Genomic DNA, 18,654 nt, shown 5'->3' with positions numbered 1-18,654 from the left:
TGTATGCCATCAAGTCATTTCTGATTTATGGTGACCCTAAGGTGAAACTATCACAGGGTTTTCTTGGCAGAATAAGGAGTTTGCCTTTGCATTCCTCTGAAGCCAAGAGTGTGATTTGCCCAAGGTCATAGAATCCTAGAACTGAGAGAGACCACAAGGACCATCCAGTCCAACTCCCTGCTATGCAGGAATACATAATCAAAGCTCTCTCAACACATGACTATCTAGCCTGTTTAAAAACCTCCAAAGAAGGAGATTCCACACCACTCTAAGGCAGCGTATTCCACTGTCGAACAGCTTTTGCTGTCAGGATGTTCCTCCTAATGTTTAGGCAGAATACCTTTTCTTATAGTTTAAATCCATTGCTCTGTGTCCTAGTCTCTGGAGCAGCAGAAAACAAGTTTGTTCCATCCTCACTATGACATCCCTTCCAATATTTAAACTTGGCTATCATGTCATCTCTTAACCTTCTCTTCTCCAGGCTACACATACCCAGCTCCTTCATAGGGCATCATATTGAGAAAATGTTACCCAATGCTTAGGAAGGGATTCGTGTCCTGGTCTCCCAGTGTCTAGTCTAACAGTCAAACCACTACACCACACTAGCTCTCATTTTATTATATAGCCTTCCCCAAAATTTGCCTGATGACTCGGTGTTCAACTTCTTTTTGTCCTTTTCAGTTCTTGTCTCTGGTGTTAAAACACTTTTTCTTGCAATAAATAAAATACAAAAAGCCATATTTTCTGGGCAAATTATCAAGCCATTTATGTGAAAAATAATGGCATCAAACAGAAAACACAAAGACCAATTTGATTGTCAAGGTTAAACGGAGAAGCTACCAAATATCAATGTGATGAACTAAGATTAAAGTTATCGACTGTATTGATTCATCTACAGGTAACAATATCAACCTTTATTGATTTTAATAGTATGAACTTGAAGGAAGAAAGGAAGGAACAAAATGGCCCGATTATAAAATTTGCTTTGCCTGCAAAAAGTAGTTCCAATGTGTGTATGCATGACTAAGTGAAAGAGAGAGAGTACACGCTAGATTGTCCCTTCCCAGTATACTACTCTACAGGCCGACATTCCTACTGAAAGATCAAAACAAAAAACCCAGTCAGCCATGATCACCTCTTTGAGAGCCTGAGGGATACAAAGCTGGATCCTGATTGTAGGAATGTATAAAAAAGCAGACAGGATCAAACTTCCCTGAATGCTCTTTCCAACTGCAGTGTCTGCTCCAACATCCATGAAAATGCTACAGAGAGAATTGGGGGAGTCTGCTGAATAGGATATGGCTGTGGTTGGGGGGGGGGGGGATGTGGAGAGAGAATCAGTAGTAAAGCCCTAAATGGCTTGGGCCCAGAGTACTTGAGGGAACGCCTTCTTCCCTATTGTCCGTCCTGCACGCTAAAGTCCTCGGGAAGAAATCTACTACAGCCAAAAAGATCTAGGCTAACATCAGTCTCCCAGAGGGCCTTTTCTACTACTGCTCCAAAACTATGGCCTGTTACAGACAGCCAAAATAAAGCTGCTTCGAGTCACAGTGGAGGTATGGTGTTTCAATGATGCATGCGTCCTAAGAGTCCAGAAGCCACACCAAAGTCACGCTCCAGTCCTTAGGGCTGGAGCATGGCTTTGGTGTGACTTCTGGACTCTTAGGACACATGCATCATTGAAACACCATACCTCCACTGTGACTCGAAGCAGCTTTATTTTGGCTGTCTGTAACAGGCCAAAGGAACGACTTGCCAGAGGAGATCCGTCACATTCCCACTCTGACAGTTTTTAAGATAGCACTGAAGACAGATCTCTTCTGGTAGGCCTTTCCAACTTAGTTACACTCCCTTCTTCCCTGCCTATGTTTCTGCCTTTTTAAAAAAAATGTCTTTAATGTTTTTATACTATTACTGTTTAATTCTGTTTTAGTACTGGGAATTGGGGGGGGGGGGGGTAAGTCTAGGGTTTGATATTATTTATTTTTTAACTCCATTGTAATGTGATGTATTTTATTGTTGTAACCCGCCCGGATTCTTCGTGATTGGGCGGGCTAGAAATAAATTATTATTATTATTATTATTATTATTATTATTATTGTAGTAGTTGGAGGATCTCATGCTAGTGGGGCAGTGATTCCATTTCAGGTTCTGAGTGGGCTTGAAGGAACTAGTCAAGGTGCTAGATCTTGTTTGAGATACGGAGTTTAGCACCTTGGCTAGCTTACTTTAAGTCTTAACCAAAACATGGATCCACTGGCTAACTGGCAATGAATCCACCAACTGCCACTGGGAAGGATTGATTCCTAACATTCATTTTGCTCACAGAAGGCAGCTCTACCTTATTTCCCAAGATCCTACAAGGTCTGTGTAGCTCAGTATATGCGTTCAGTAGGTCCGCCTTGAAAAACTGGTGATGGGGAGACACTTTGGTTCATAGTTACACTGAATGCATCTAATTTCCTTCCATGTTATCTTTAAGATGAGTTTTCACATGAGGCACTCTGCCAAACTATGACTGGATATAATAAAGAGATCAGAAAATATGAACAAACATGTCTAGACTCACATGCCAAGCTGTTACTGAAGTGGAGTTGGACATAACTGCCTTTCGAAGCTCATCCAAGATGGTATCAGGAAGCTCTTTACGAGACTGCAAAAGTGGCTTGCACTGAACTTGTCTTAAAAGCAGGTACAAAGTTGGTTGCTCAGGAAATGTTTTTAATCCCTGGAAGCAAAAGACACTTTGAGTGGAATAAGAGAAATAAACTGAAATAAAGGTTTTTGCAGACTGACATTCCATAAGTTGGATCTGCAAAGGCAGAAGACTCATTTGTGTGAGGCACAGAGACCACAAAGAAGAACCAGGTATTCTTTGTTTTCAAGAAGCAAATAGCAGAGAAGGGGTTCACCCACGCAGAAGATGCAGGAGGCAAGGCCAACAGGATGCAATGATTGTACATAATCCCCAACACATATGTCTCACATAACTGAATTGCAAGCACTCAGCTACTAGCATAAGCCACTGTCATGCAGAGAAGTCACATGTTTCAAATCAAGCAGAGAAACAGCTCTTATGCAACATGCTCACTGCAATTTCTTAACAAAAAAGTTGCACCACCTATATCGTGGCCCTTTCTTTGCCAACATTTATAACAGAAATTGCTGACAATGATCATACCTTTGTGCATAAAGCCTCAGCTTCTGAAGTTCTCCCTGTTTCATTTAAGCCAGTAATAGCTTGGAAAAGAGACCATTCTTCAAGAGCTTGGGCATGGGAAACTGGGAGATCCTTTTCTTTCGCTAGAAAACAAATAAAGTGCATTACTTCCAAGACCTTTTGCTAATCCATATACATATTCCACACTTTAACAGTAGAAAACATATGCAATTGTGTGTGCGAATAATCAATGAAGTAATTTTTGCACTAAAAGTAAACACTGACTTTGTACATGAAGAGGTTTCATAAGCATAGGCTGTTCGCTGGAAGCATAGGCTTTTGGAGCCCTCTTACATTCCACTCAAAAGTCTCTTAAATCTAACAACTCTTTTATCCTTCAGCTTATGGCTGCTTCTGCTTCCTGCTGCCCCAACTTATACAGTGAAAGAAAAGGCAAAACTTGACTTACTACAAGTATACACAAAATGTCCTGAATAACATTTTTGATCTGCAATGGAAATCACAAAATGCTAGCAAAGTGAGTGATAATATACTATTATTGACCACCAGATCTGTTAATTATTTTGGCTTCACAGTTAATAGTATGTAATGAATTCAGCTTTTATCTTTTTACACTAGTCCCAACTAGAGTAGATCTACTGAAATAAATGAAATTGACAAAAGGGTTGGCTTAGCATTCAGCAGTTCTTTCAATGGGTCTACTCTACTTAAGACTAGCAACTAGATTTCAGCCTTTTTTCATTTTTTTCAATATTTTTGTGACCATTAGAAACAGTACTGCAAAGATAATTAGAAGCAAGGTGATGTATATTTTTCTGTTGGTTCCTCTCATTTTCAATACAATGAAAGGATGAAGGAGCCACTAACTACTTCCCTTGGGCAGCCATGATCCCTGACATTTTCTCGGGCTTTATGTGGAATAATGATGTGGTAAAATGGAATGCTACATTTTAGTTTATACCATGAGCATTTGTGCATGCAGTTTTAAAATGCTCCTTTTTCCAAGTCAAAAAGTAGCCAAACAAAAGAGATTCTAGACTAGCTGGCCCTTTACTGCGGTAGCTCTATATTGGTAGGGAGACTCACAGGAGAGCATTCATAATTGTGTCCATTCCACATGCAACTTGATAACAGTACAGCTCATTCTGGCATTCATCGACTGCATGTGTAGACCAGGCCTTCTCACATGGAACACTGCTGTCTTTTCCCCTTGTGATAATGGCTCAAACCCACAACATATCTAGTGTGTATCCAAGTCTCACCCTTAAAGATTTTTAGATTGTAAGCCTGAGGGAAGGGAATCATCTAATTAAAATAATAATTGTAAGCTGCTCTGAGAGCCTTTAGGGCTGAAGGGCAGGGTATAAATACCGTAAATAAATAAATAAATAAATAAACAGACAGAGTAACTTAACACAGAGCACAATGCACCAGTGTTTCAAATGAGAATGGAATAAAATTTCTAAATGTTTCCTCCTCAGATTACTTAATTTGTAACCAAAAACAAAACAAAACTACCCCTTACTTTTAGCTGAGATTGTGGTTACAATCATTTTTTCCAGGTTTGTCCTCTTTGGTTGTGTATTATGCAGACAGACAACCGTGTTTTCGGCATGACAAGCAGCTAGGAGCACTGACCAAGCTGCCGGATCATCTGAAAGAAATATGAGCTAGCTGTCAGTTTCCAACTATGCCAACTGAATGATTGAGTACCTAACCATGACGATGTACCCAGTGATGCAAAACCTAAGAAATAAAATAATATAGCCTCCCAGAATGCTTATGTCTTCAGTTCATATTATAAGACCAGTTTCTTTATCAGCAGCATAATATTGCAAAAATATTTCTTCAGAAATACAAAATACAACGGTGCTTGAAGAATTTTTACATGCAGAGCTTGAAAGCTTAGTGAAAAATGGTTTGCTTCACTTAGTCTGATAAGGGACTCACAAGGACACATATGAAATTTCAAAGTGTTAACAAATAGACTTTTCTGCATTCTGTCTTAGGTCCAAAACACACTGGAAAAATAATCCACTTTTAGACAGCTTTAACTGCCCTGGCTCAGTGCTAGGGAATCCTGAGAACTGCAGTTTCTTGTGGCACTAGAGCTCTCTGACAGAGAAGGCTAATTATCTCATAAAACTACAGTTCCCAGAATTCCCTAGCATTGGGCCAGGACAGTTAAAAGTGTCCTCAAACTGGATTATTTCTACAGTGTGTTTTGGACCTTAATATCCATGTGTCAGGAAATGAGGAATAATATTAAAAAACACCACCACCCAAGAACTACCACAATGTCACATGTGAACATCACTCTGAGTTTAAATGTTACTTTTAATTCTATGCACTCATCCCAAAACCTAGTCTCTAGGTCAGAAACTGAAATTTCTGTTCAGTGTAGGCATACCTCAGCTAACAAGGTTTCTGACCAAAAAAAAAAGCTTCTTTTTACAAATTCTTTTTATAGAATCCCAGATCCTCTTTTCTTGTTTTCCATGCAGGTTTTGTGGGGTTGTTGTTGTTGTTGTTATTATTATTATTATTATTATTATTATTATTATTTTGCAGCATTGGCATTGGGAAGATGGTGAAGGAGGGCTGGAGAAAGACAAACTTTCAGTTTTGGCTTGCAGCAGCGTGCCTGCAGTAAATAATACAATACAGTTGAGAAAGAATGGGTTTCTGTTTCAGGTGATCCTACTGTAACTGTGTGTGTTTATGCATAGCAGGTGTGGTAATCAGCTACCTCCAGAACCACTTACTGAGCATGTGTGAAAGGCAAAAAAGAAAGAAAGTGGAAAAGCAGATTAGCCTGCCTCAATCTGGCATGTTGAAAAAGCAAAAATCTGTAAGATTTGCCATCAAAATAGGAACGTTTTAGAGCTTTTCATTTGATTTCCCTGCCTAGGAATTTAGTTCCCTGGAGTGCTCTGTGGCCACAGACAATGAAGAAAATGAACCACTCCTCATAAAATGTATGTTGGTATCTTGAAAGACCAGAAAGTGGCTATAATCTCTCTTGCTATATTTAGCTAGCAGCCCCTGTCATGCATGTAAATCCTGGGCCTAGTGCCAGCTGTCACCAACCTTGCACCTGCATCTCAATCATATCCACAGAGGTTGGGATATGTTTTTTCTATAATCTTTCTCCATATAAGCAGCAGAAAGCTCAAATACATATATACATGCACAGCAATCAATCTGAAAGGGGTCTTTATTACCCTGAGCCTCATTCCTGAGAATTAACATACAAGAAAGGACTCTTCAGAACCTTTTCTCTGTGCCTTTCTGTGTTGTATAATTTGCCTGCAAAGCTATTAGTACTTCAGACCTTCAGCTCAGTGCCCTTTCCCAGAGAAGCCTTAAAGTTTATGTTAGGAGAAAGAAAAGAAAAGAATAGAACATTGGGGAAAGGACATAAATATTTATAAATATTTATGGTTAAGAAGCTGCATTCCAATCAACAGCTTCGTTGCTAAGTCAAATGTTTACAGGGGCATCATCGGACACAGAATGTCTCCCTGCTACTGTTGTCATATCATAATTAGAGAAAATTATGCAACTCCATTTTGTTTTGCAAACAATTTCAACTGAAGAGTTTATAACAAAAAAAAAATTCCAATACCCTTGCTTTATCAAGGGGAACTAGTAAGTTTATATTCTATGTGTCATAGATAAACATTACAATAAATGCATAATACTTTCATGCTGTTCAAAATAAGTATATAGTATTATGCTATTCAGCAAAGACAGTTGCCAGAAAATCCTGTTTATAATTAAGGATTCAGACTATTCTGTATTTAGAAATACACCTCACCTGGGGAAAGGCGGATTGCCTTTTGGATATTCTTCAAAGCATTGCTCTTCTCATTTTCAGCTGTGTGACATCCTATGGCCAATTGATTAACTGCTGTATTCAACAAGGCTTTCTAAACATACAAACACATAGCAAATGAATACCCAATGCTTTTTTTTTTAACTAAACAAAATCTTCACCCTTCATTCACTAGGTAAGAATTCTTTTTATGGAGAAACTACTAACCTTTCCATAGTTTAAATCAAGAATATGAGCAACAGTTCCTGCCACAGCCCCACCCTGCAAGGAAAAAATATTGATCAAGGTATAGCATGACAGAGTATTATAGCTTTGACAGATCAATAAGTCAGAAAAATTCTGCTCCCCTTCAGATCAATACATGTGAAAATGTCAAACAGGGTTGCACTTTTAAATATGCAGACTTCCTAGAATAATGAAAAATGTACTGTCTGTCTTCACCTTTTCCCTTTGCCCATCTTTGTTACCAGACTGAGACAAGTGAACACTCCACAGAGATGGGGTGGAAAATATGTTGCTCTCCAGATGCTGTTGAGCTGCAAAGCCAATCGCCCCAACAAGCACAGCAAACTGTCAAGAATAATGGGAGTTGTAGTTCAACAGCATTTAGAAGGCCACACATTACCCATTCTTGTCTCATAAAGCAATGACAAAGAAATTCAGAGACAGTGGCCATCACTGTTGCCTCTAACACATTTAGACAAGTAAATCCTACAGTTAAGTCAGTTTGCTTCAGTAATCACAGCTCAGTAATTACACTATATCCCTCTGATAACATGGATATATTGAATTTTCCAAGAGGTGGAAAGTGCAGGCAAAAGTACCTGACCACAAAGGAGCACAGCTGGCGACAGTAAACACAGCAGACCATAGTCTTTAAACGTATTATGGGAGCTTTTATTTTGTCCACTTCACCTGTGTCATGAATTAACTAAACTATTTACAGTCCGTCCTCGCCTTACGCGGGGGATCCGTTCCGGATCCCTCCGTGTAAGGCGAATTCCGCCTATGCTCGAGCCCCATCGGAAACAATGGGGCTCATGCGTGGCGGCGCAGCCGCGCGCGGGGCGCAACAGGCACACACACCCGTTCAATTGAATGGGACGCACCGCCCCTTCCGCCCCGCGCGTGCGCCGCGGCTTGAGCGCGTATGCTGAAGGCTGCGTATGGCACGCCCGCGTATGGCACGGGCGCACTGTAATAGGTACTAGAGACCCATTCTGAGAGCATACCTGCCACCTGAAGTTCTTGAATTAAAGATGGGACACATCCCTTAAAACAGGAATAAGCAAATGACTTTTTTTCATTCAAATGCTCCCCATACTCCCCAGGGCACCATGTTTTTGCCCCCCCCCTCACCCAGGCCCTTTTATATCCTTGAGAGATTGCTTTTCTGTAGCAAAAAGTGACTTGGAATTTCCCAGTTATCTTCTCTTAAACAACAGGCATTTCCTTGGCCTAAAATGGCCTGGAGGAACAAAATGTGGTAAATTTGCCCACATAGCCCCAGCGAGCATTTGGGAGCAATTAAAAATATCACCAATGTTAATTCTTAAAAACAAAAAAGGGGATCTTGGAGCCTGCAAAACCATTGAATTTTCACCAACTTGAAATGTCAGGTACATACTGAGCACAAAATTTACTTTGGGGGGACCTGCGGGTATTCTTTTTTCATCCATACAGATTTAGGGTGCAGCTACACTGTAGAAATAATGCAGTTTGACACCACTTCAAGTGCCATAGCTCCATCCTATGGAATCCTACGATTTGTAGTTTTACAAGATCTTTTGCCTTCTCTTTCAAAGAGTGCTGGTGCCTCATAAAACCACAAATCCCAGGAGTCTGAAGGATTTGTGGCAGTTAAAATGGTTCCAAACTGCATTATTTTTACAGTGTAAATTTACCCTAATATGCCATTTGAAAGATTTCTATGAAGAGAGTTTTTAAAAAATCACCTTTTCTGAATTTCTGCTCTAATTCTGCAAATAATATTAAGTTTCTGTCTAATTTCCCTGTCAGCACATCACATGAAAATAGCCGGAGATCTCCTCCAGAAATTTTCACCAAATTTCGGAAGGGATGTTTGGAATGGCCTCATTTAGAATATAATCACTCTGTGACTTACATTAAATTCACTGGGAGGAGGCCTGTGGGGTAGTCCAATTTTTTATTTATTCATTGATACAGAGTAGTGTGTTTAGTACCTGACTGGGAGAGGCATGCTCATTCAAGGGCAAGTTAGACTGATATGTCACATGGGAAACATTCTGAGCATTCAGAACAATAGGCACACAGCCTCCACAGTATGTGAAACGGAACAATTATTAATAATGGTGAATGATTTTCCCATACAACTAGGTAATACAGCTACTTCAAGTCTTTAAGGTGTCACAAGACTCTTTTGCTTTGCTACAACAGACTATCATGGCTACCACTTTGGGAACCATTTTATAAACAAGTTGTTCTTTACTATCTATGTAATTTAGGAAATAAGTAAATGACTACATAATGTTTCACCCTACACATATTCACCTTTGCATTCTGCGGTGTATAACAAGGTACCAGTCGAGACAGGAGAGACCATTGAGCAGGATTATCTGGGTTACTAAAGGAGAGACCACACAATACAGTACAATAACAGAATCGTTTAACATGGGCTGAAGTTATAAAGCTTGCTTTCTAAACAACTATTGTACTTCTAATTTTTCTAAGGGGTCATGCAGATGGGTCAAAAGGAGTGACCAGAGGCTGCTCCCACCCCGATGAGTGCGGGACTAGAGTGACCGCACAGCCCTGGTCCCGATCTGGGCTGCAGCCTCAGTCCAGAATGGGATGCCAGCAAAAAGCAAACTTTCTATGCTCTTTTTCCATCTGGCTTTTCCCAGCTGGGCATGCTCTCTGTACGTTTTCTGGCCACTCTGGGGGCATGCGTCATCTAAACGCTACACCCCCAGAGTGGCTGGAAGCCGCACTTTCCTGCCTGTCTGTTTCGGGCTTAAGATAGAAAAAAGACAAAATACACAGAAGGATCATGATTTAAGAATGGAGGGCACAATCAAGTGTAAGAGCTGGTTTGAAAACTCACCCAATTTAGGCTACTTAAATCTAGGTTAGATAGATTTAAACTTCAAAGTTATACTGACAGATCCAAGACTTCAAAAATGGAGTAAAACATATTGGTGACTGAAATAAAAACACTTACTCCAGAGGGAAAAAACTATGCCTTATTTTTTTAAAAAAACTCTGCATTATAAGTTACAATTAAATTTTATGTTGTAATTATGAAGTATCAGAACAACTGTAATGGGTTGGGAAGGCAGAATGGATCAACAGCAGATAGGTAGGAAGATGATGACTGGAGACCTGGGCTCGAAGTATTTCAAACTGATTATATTCTTAATCACTTGAAAACATATCCTCCCTCCTATGTTCATAAAGCTAAATTGTCTTGCTACCTATACGCAGATAATTCTCTTTTGTATGTCCTAAAAAGTGACATAATAATAATAATAATAATAATAATAATAATAATAATTTTATTTGTATTTTCCCGCCTCTCCTGGGTGGATTGAGGTGGGATCACAACCTGATTTAAAAAACAATACAGAATAACACACAACAGTTCAATAAAATACATAACAGCGATTAAAAAGAGGATATCACAGGCAACACTGGAGTTCAGGGAGGTGGACTCAGGTCTTACCAAAAATCAGGTGGGTATGCTCGCCGGAAGAGCTCCGTCTTAACTGCTTTTCTGAAGGTTTCCAGGGAGGAAGTAAGACGGATCTCTTCCAGGAGACTATTCTACAGTCTTGGAGTAAATGAACAGATGAACTGGATTGTTGAGCAAATCCTTACTGGCTCTGTATAAAATCTGCTCCACTAAAATAAAAATAATGAATGATAGGGAGAAAGTGGATTACAAACCTGTGAATAGCTCTTGAAACTTGTTTCTGAACTGCCTGATTCCTGCCTTGTAATGCATAGACAGCAGATGTCAAAAGGCACCTCTTTATAACATCGTCCTTTCTTTCTACATGCTTTAATAATTCTTTAAGTGCTGCTGTTGCAAGTGTAGTATCCTGCTTTATCAGCCCTAATGTGCATAAAGCCTGCAGGCTTTCTATATTCGGTTCCTGTAAAATAGAACTGTAAGTGCAACACAGATAAAAGGTTACTCAATGCATTATTACCCAAAAGTATAATACTTGGCACAGTATTAAAAAATCTAAATGCCATCTACCATTTAAAAACTGTTTATGCTTTCAAAGTATTGCAAAGTGCTCCAAAACAAATAGGAAACAATACTATCAAATAAATGTCTACCTTGAGTTTTCCATTGGGCAATATAGTTTCATAACCGTGTGGTTTGTCAAAATCTTACAAGTTAGAATAATTACAAGAATACATTTAGAATCACAAAACATAATATCTATTCCCTATCAAGAAAACAGTATTAAGCTGTTCCTCCTACAGATCTGTTGATTTCTAGGCACAGATACCAACTATGTGTGAAGTAAAACTTATACAAGTGATAAACATTTATAATTTAAGGTGTTTGCCTGCAAGCTCACACAACCCTTTACATAGAGCAAGAAGAAAACTCACAGTTACTAATGCTATAATTCTTTCTATAATGCATTGTGTACACTATAAAGCACAAATAATAATTATCAATGAAATATGATTAGGTATAACTACCACCGCAGCTAATGTTTCGCTTGACAGTAAAAAGAAAAAGCTACTATGAGCACACTTTAATACAACAATATATTTTGTGAGCAACTGAAACAAAAAATATTCTCAAAGCCATGGCTCAGGAAAACCAGACTCAAAACTTGCATGAAAATTAACACTAACACAGGTTGCCATCAAAGTCGCTATTCATTTTTAAAAACTGTAGACGGAAGCAACATTCTTTCCTATTCTTAGTGCAATTAATTGAGGTAATATAGAACTTAGGTTTTAGAGTATGTGTCCACAAAATAAAAACAATACTCTTCTATTCCAGTGGTTTTTTTAAAAAAAATCATTCTTGAAAGGAGTTACTATTAATTACTAAAAAGCATGGCTAACATTGTGTAAGATTACTGTACACCCCAAAAGTTAGTAAAAATAGAAATACTGTTGCAATGACTAACAATCTTTTTTTTAAAGGTGATCTACATAATAGTAGCAGGCAAGTGTGACAACATTTCTGGGTGTGCTGTTTTTCAAGGTCAGATTGGCAGATCCAAGCCTCTCCTTCCAATCCTGACTCTTCCTGCAAAACAAATGACCAGCACTATTTTATGAAGACATCCCCTCCTCTTGATTGGTATCAAAATTTGGAAGAGAATATATCACATGTGGCAGTGCACATTCTTTTAAAAAATAATATTAAATGAGGAAAGAAGTGTCTGGATATGGCAGAATGTTGTTGCCGCTGATTAGAAATACCCTTTCCCTCTATTTTTAAGGGCTAAAAAGCCAGAGTCTAAATGATCACATAAGAAAGTTCTGAGACCATTACACAGCAACTCAAGATGGTCAAAAATCACAGTAGCAGAGGTGGAACAAGTCCTGTCATCAGTAATATCATAGATACTATTCAATATATGCTCACAATAGCTGCATAACCGATGACAGTTGTAGGATTGAATTTGAACACTAGCATCTCAGTAATGCTAGTGCCAAGTGTACTTAAAAGTGCTTGCAATCCCTGTAGCTAAGGAATAACCATAATCCCATCCAACTGTCACTCTATATTTTATGCAGTTTTAAATAATAATAATAATAATAATAATAATAATAATAAGTTTATTTATATCCCGCTTTTCCAATTTGATCAAATGGGCTGATTTATATGGGAAGAGGGGAGATCAGGTGTTTTTTTTTTTAAAGCACACGCGCACACACACACACACACACACATCAATATATATAATTATTCTTTGTGCTTCTGCAAATCTTGGCACTTCCTTAAGCATGCTGGTCCTTCCCTTTATTTCTCTGTGACTCTGCCTACAATCTTGTTGGCACTCACCACCTGGGTTTGCTATTAGAAGGAATAACTACAATAGGCAAACTACCTCACTGTTTTAAATAAATACAAGTACCCATTACACACCATTTAAATAAGAGGGTCTTTGCAGCATCTACTTGATTCTGCTTGTATTCCATTATTGCCAGACTTGTCAGGATATATGCTTTGTCTTGTTCACATTCAGCAATGGAGAGTGCTTTTTCATACGCTAACAAGGGAAAAAATAGAAATTTAAAAGAAGATAAATAGTCTGAGAGATTGCTGCTTGCAATGAAAATTAATTCTTATATGGCCTGGATGAGCAATGTTGGGTTATTCCTCCGTGCCAGCAGATGGTGCAGGAGTCCAGTGTTCTTTCCTGTTTAAACCACTGGTTCCTTCTCACTTGTGCTACTTTCATTATAAAGCCTGCCTTTAACAACCAATCTCTGTGTGGTCCTACTTACAATGTCATTTCTTACTGTAATTTATATCTTTCTTTATTCTATTTCATTTCATTTCATTTTATTTATCTCATTTTATTATGCTGCCACAGTCTTGGAGGGAGTGGATCACTCCTCCAGAGAATGAACTTTTACAGTAAGTACCGACCTCTCATTCTATGGATGAAATGGAGAAGCAATCCACATAATATTGGGATATATCCAAACCTTCTCTACATTATTGACTGCAGGACTGTTCGCCCAAAGGCTGCCTGTGCTGACTTATATTTATCTATTTTATAATGTTGTATAAATGTGGATGGTTCCCTCTGTCTAGCTGTATTACACATATACTCTAGTGACACCGTAACCACACAGGTAATACTTGTTGACAGACTACGTAGAATATGACCATACATTTTGCAGGCTTGGTGCCTTTGCCAAATCATATCACTGTAATGTGAATGTCTTTAACCAATGGGAACTCACTATTTTTGATCGGCTTGCTCCCCAAAGTCTTTGGGTTGAAGAAGACAACAATGCTTTTTATTTGCCTACTACAGTGCGCCCGCATCATACGTGGGTGAGATATACGCGGCTTTCAACATACGCTGAAAGCCATGCCGGAAGAAGTGGTGCCATGCACTGGAAAGAGTAATGGTGCATGTGCCTGTAGCGTGTGCACTGCGGGCTGCCGCACGCACGAGCCCCATTGTCTTTAATGAGGCTCGAGCATACGCAGAATTTCCCTTACGCTGGGGGGGGGGTCCGGAACGGATCCCCTACGTAAGGGAAGGGACCACTGTCCTTCTAATGTGCCATACTTTTGGTAGCTGCCTCTACTGGCTGAGCTCAATCTTCTTCTGTTTTGCTGAAATCCTTGCCTTCAGTATTGGAAGTCTGGTCTGTTCCACAGTGGTCTCCCAAATCTAGTCTCACCTTGTCTTGCATAACCTCTATCTCCTTAAAGGAATAATTGTTGCTTCTATATTGTTTCTTTTCTGATTTACTCCTCTGGTTTGTCGGCATAACTTGTTTCTTATCTCTACTCTCCACCTTCTCTAAGGCTTTTTCTCCAAACAGCAGTTGCCTCTAAAATGCAACTAGATTTTTGATTAGCCTCCCAGTGATGGAGCCAGACAGATCTTCTTGCCACTGTGGTGGCAGTAAATGCTGCTAGCTGCAAATGCAACTGCATCATATTCTGCATCTGGTTAAACTGCAGGATGTTCAAAATCTTTTTTATTGCCTTGTGTAAGGATCTCAAACTGATGCCCTGTGAATTAAGAATCTGTTTCCACACCACTGCTAATCTAACAAACACAGAAGCAACAACAGTAGAACATACGACTAAAGCTTAGCTTCATGAGCCTTCCTTAATGCCCCTTTAATGTTCTAGGCTCTAATTACTGATGCTGCAAATTCATAATAATCTCTTAGAAGAGATACTGTGTTCCTGAAATACTTACCCTTCTGACTTTCTTGGAAGTCTCCTTTCTTGAAGTAAGCCAGAGCAATTCCTAGAATATCATCAAATTCTGAGAGATGAGTTGATACATAAGCCTGAATGGCATCATCATAATGACCAAGAACACTTTTAAAAAGGAAACAAAACAAACACCGATTAAAAAATACAAGTAATTCATACCCCTTTCAGGTTTCATTCACATAATGCACCTTTTAAATCAGTGAGTGAAATCTAGTTCCATAAAACAATGAGTGAATTATTTTTATGATCATGCAAAAGTATGCTTATGTAAGGCTCATCCGTAAGGCTCCTCGAGAAATTATAAAATGTTTGGCTATAGGGAGATTTGGGAATATAGTCAAAGATGATAAGGTGTTAAACTTAAACCTTAAAGCTTTGGGCTATCCAAGTATTTGAAATTATGGATTGTCCAAGAATTTATGGCATCTCAAACATTCTGCAACCAGAGAACATAAGAGTAGATATGCTGGGTGGGACCAAAATACTATCTAGTCTAGTGTTCTGTTCACACAATGGCCAAACAATTGGGAGTCCTGTATGAGGCCAACAGCATCCACAATTGTTTTTATTATCAAAGGTGCCATTCTGATCAGTGACCACTAAAGGGCCTAGCCTTCATGAACTAATTAATTTCATGAATTTAGCTCTCTTGGGTTCCATATGGGGAAAAAGTCTGGATGTAAGTAAGTAAGTAAATTTTTAAAAATTTTCCTTTGAAGCCCTCCAAGTTGAATACCCACACTACATGCCTCACTACAGTGAATTCCAGTTTAGTACCATGTGTTGTGTAACATAAGAAATCAAGATTAAACAATGCCATTCAGCAGCATTAATGATGGCTGTCTAGTTTCCTTCAAGTCGTTCCTCAAAAAACATCTTTCCTGTGAAGATCTCTGCTCAACCCTCAGTTTCCATATCCTACTGTAACTAGGCCTAAGAGAATACAACTGAAGCCACCAGTTTTTGACTTCCTGTTTATCTCTGCCTCTACCTATCTCCCCTCTTCCTTTGCCACATCCTGTGTCCAATTTCAAGTTTTAAGTTTTGGTCTTTTGTAAAAATGTCATGCACATTGATGGTGCTATGTGAATGCATAAGTAATAACAGTTACCTGTAATGCCAAATACAACTACAAACTCGATCTACACTGAGAACCAGCCCACAACTAGCATCCAAATAGTGACACTCAACAACAAAAATGAAGCCAAATTCTGCTCATGCAATGAATCTTTTTTGCTCCCAGCAATCACCACTATACTATATCACTCCTGCCTTCCTCCCCCAGCCCCAAGAGCTGTTCATGGAAGTCACTGCATCTTCAGGAATGATGCAGAATGGGCATGGAGTTGAGGAATGTTAACGCAGAACCTTTAAATTGCTGGAATTTTCAGGTCTGCCCTGTGCAAGCAGAATATCTAGAACCAATCCGAAAGCTATATCCATTTATATACTGTATTTATATCCTGCCTCTCCAACAAGGACTTCCAAACAGCAAATATAGTTTTACTCTCATTATATCCTAAGAGCTCTATGAGGTAAATGAGAATGAGAGGAGACAGTTCAAGATCTTCTATTGAGCCTTATGGCTAACTGTGGGTTTGAACTGGAGTAGCTCTGTTTAGTTGTAGTCCAGCATTTAAACCACTATATCACACTACTCATGAGCAAAACCTATGTATTAAAGGAATTGTTACCATGAAAACATTGTTAAGAAATGATATGATTATATACACCAGTAAGTCCAAGGTAATAAAAGGCAGAATCTAGATATTACTTTTATATGAAGTTTAATCATATATTTCCTTTAAAATAAGCAGGCTTACCACAGTGATCTGCCATAATTCCTCATGGCTATGCTGTATTTCTCTTTGTCTTCACAATTTGTCAACAGTAGAACTGCCCTGAAAAATGAAGAAATAAGAATTCTAGTAATTTTAATGTCAATAGCTAACCTGCAAAATGTATTGGCCTTAAACTTCTACTATTATCAGTGAGAACATTTCATCCATATTTTAGAGCTTGATTATCTTTTGGAAGTGCAGTAATTAAAGCCAATTCTCATGTGGACAAGTCCTACAATGTGACAAAAACAGTACTTTGAGGATCAAAGAGGTAATTTAATGTTCAAGTCTTGCATGTAGTGTACACATATGTGGAATTAAGACGGTAATTGAGAGGATATTTTCATTTCAGTGTGAAGGAAAAAACTGAGTGGTTCTGCTCTGGAGTTACACCAAACTACAATTCTCAGAGTTTATTTATGCAGTCTGGATGCAGACTATGAGTCCAACACCATCACCTTTCTCCCTCCTGTATGATTTTTTAAAACATCTTTCACTCAGTGAAGGAGACAGTAGAACTCTGAAAACTTCCTTCATGTGTTTTGTGCATTTTTGCTGGTCAATAAGCCCCTATGTGGATTTTGTTATGTTTTATTTTGCTAGAGCAGAACAGAGTCATGCCAGAACAAATAGTGGACTTTTAAGGATTTTTAAAAATATGCTGTCCAACAGAATTTACCTTTTGTAAGCATCTATTGCCTGCTTTTTCAGCTGGAGATACTCGTTTAAATAGCCAAGCATTGTAAAGGCACATGCATCATTTTGGACTCTTTCTGCAACAACACATGACACATACAGAGAGAATTAAAAGAAAAAAAATATAAAAACAAGCAAAAGAAAACTGAATTCTGTGGTCTAAAAGCATGTTTCTGGGTCCACTTACAGAACAGGATGGGAATATTTCAGATCAATTATTTCTCATCAGGACCTGTATCTCTAGTTATGGAGTGCAAAAATAAACAACTGCACTTTAAACATACTGCTTTTGGGTCAGTTTGACTGCAGGAACCTGGCTATGAACCCTTTCCTCTTACCACTGATTGGTGGTATCCCATACTTTAAGAAACACAGGAAGCTACCATATTTTAAGTCAAATTGGTTCCTTTAGACTGGTATTCTCAGCACTGACAGAAAGTAAATCTTTTCTACCCTTACCTGGAGAGGTTGGGAAGTGAATCTGGGACCTTCTGTTTGGAGAGCAAGCACTTTAACACTGAGCTATGGCCTTGTGTCTGGGTACAACTCCCTGGATACTTGCCATAAACATAAATTAATCTGTCATCACTGTTTCAGGCTCTAAAAGTATAAGAGTAGCCCTGCTGGAGAGATCAAGGGGTTATCTAACCCAGCACCATGTTTCACAGAAAATCCATCTTATTTTCTGGGACACAAACAAGGAAGGAATTATTACAGCTGTGTATTGTTTGCTCCCTGACAGTGGTACTGAGATGTTTTCTACCCATAGCAGGGATGTGAAATGTTAAATTATTCATTCCCAAAAGGGACAATGAATAATTTAATCAAATTTTAAAATCTCTGCCAGACATCTTCAAAATTATGCATTCATGGGAAGAGGGGGGCAGACAAGGGGACCCTGAGTTCAATTGTGTCCTCCCACCCCTTGGTTCATATCAGGGAGATGTGTGCATAGAAAGCTGGGTAAAGATCAGGAAGGCTACAGTCTTCCATGATCTTTTGTTGGCTCTTGTAACCCACATGGCATGAGAAGAGTGAGAAGAGTCAAGAGAGGATTAGAGTAGCTATAGCTTTCCACTATCCTCTCTTGCCTCTCCACTACACAACATTGGGAAGATGGGGGAAGCTGAGCAAGGACTGGGAGGGTATAGCCTTCCACAAT

General features: G+C 38.9%; 1 protein-coding gene across 6 annotated transcripts in view; it reads right to left on the bottom strand.

The window, feature by feature from the left end:
• SKIC3 (SKI3 subunit of superkiller complex) overlaps positions 1-18,654 on the bottom strand; it is a 61,031-nt gene that overhangs the window by 5,013 nt on the left and 37,364 nt on the right. For all 6 annotated transcript variants that reach the window (XM_089493002.1, XM_089492995.1, XM_089493015.1 and 3 more), the window contains 11 exons: positions 17,476-17,569; positions 16,779-16,856; positions 14,936-15,060; positions 13,129-13,252; positions 10,947-11,168; positions 9,552-9,624; positions 7,227-7,280; positions 7,002-7,113; positions 4,707-4,835; positions 3,182-3,303; positions 2,570-2,728 (listed from right to left, as the gene is read on the bottom strand). In XM_089493002.1, the coding sequence (XP_089349128.1) occupies positions 2,570-2,728; positions 3,182-3,303; positions 4,707-4,835; positions 7,002-7,113; positions 7,227-7,280; positions 9,552-9,624; positions 10,947-11,168; positions 13,129-13,252; positions 14,936-15,060; positions 16,779-16,856; positions 17,476-17,569 (1,292 nt within the window). The remainder of the gene's footprint in view (positions 1-2,569; positions 2,729-3,181; positions 3,304-4,706; positions 4,836-7,001; positions 7,114-7,226; positions 7,281-9,551; positions 9,625-10,946; positions 11,169-13,128; positions 13,253-14,935; positions 15,061-16,778; positions 16,857-17,475; positions 17,570-18,654) is intronic.

Source organism: Sceloporus occidentalis, unplaced genomic scaffold, assembly GCF_023333645.1.
Source record: "Sceloporus occidentalis isolate IW3139 unplaced genomic scaffold, rSceOcc1.0.p SCAF_1, whole genome shotgun sequence".
Lineage (NCBI taxonomy): Eukaryota > Metazoa > Chordata > Lepidosauria > Squamata > Phrynosomatidae > Sceloporus > Sceloporus occidentalis.
Note: the sequence above shows the minus strand (reverse complement) of the source record. Positions and strands in the feature narration are given on the sequence as shown.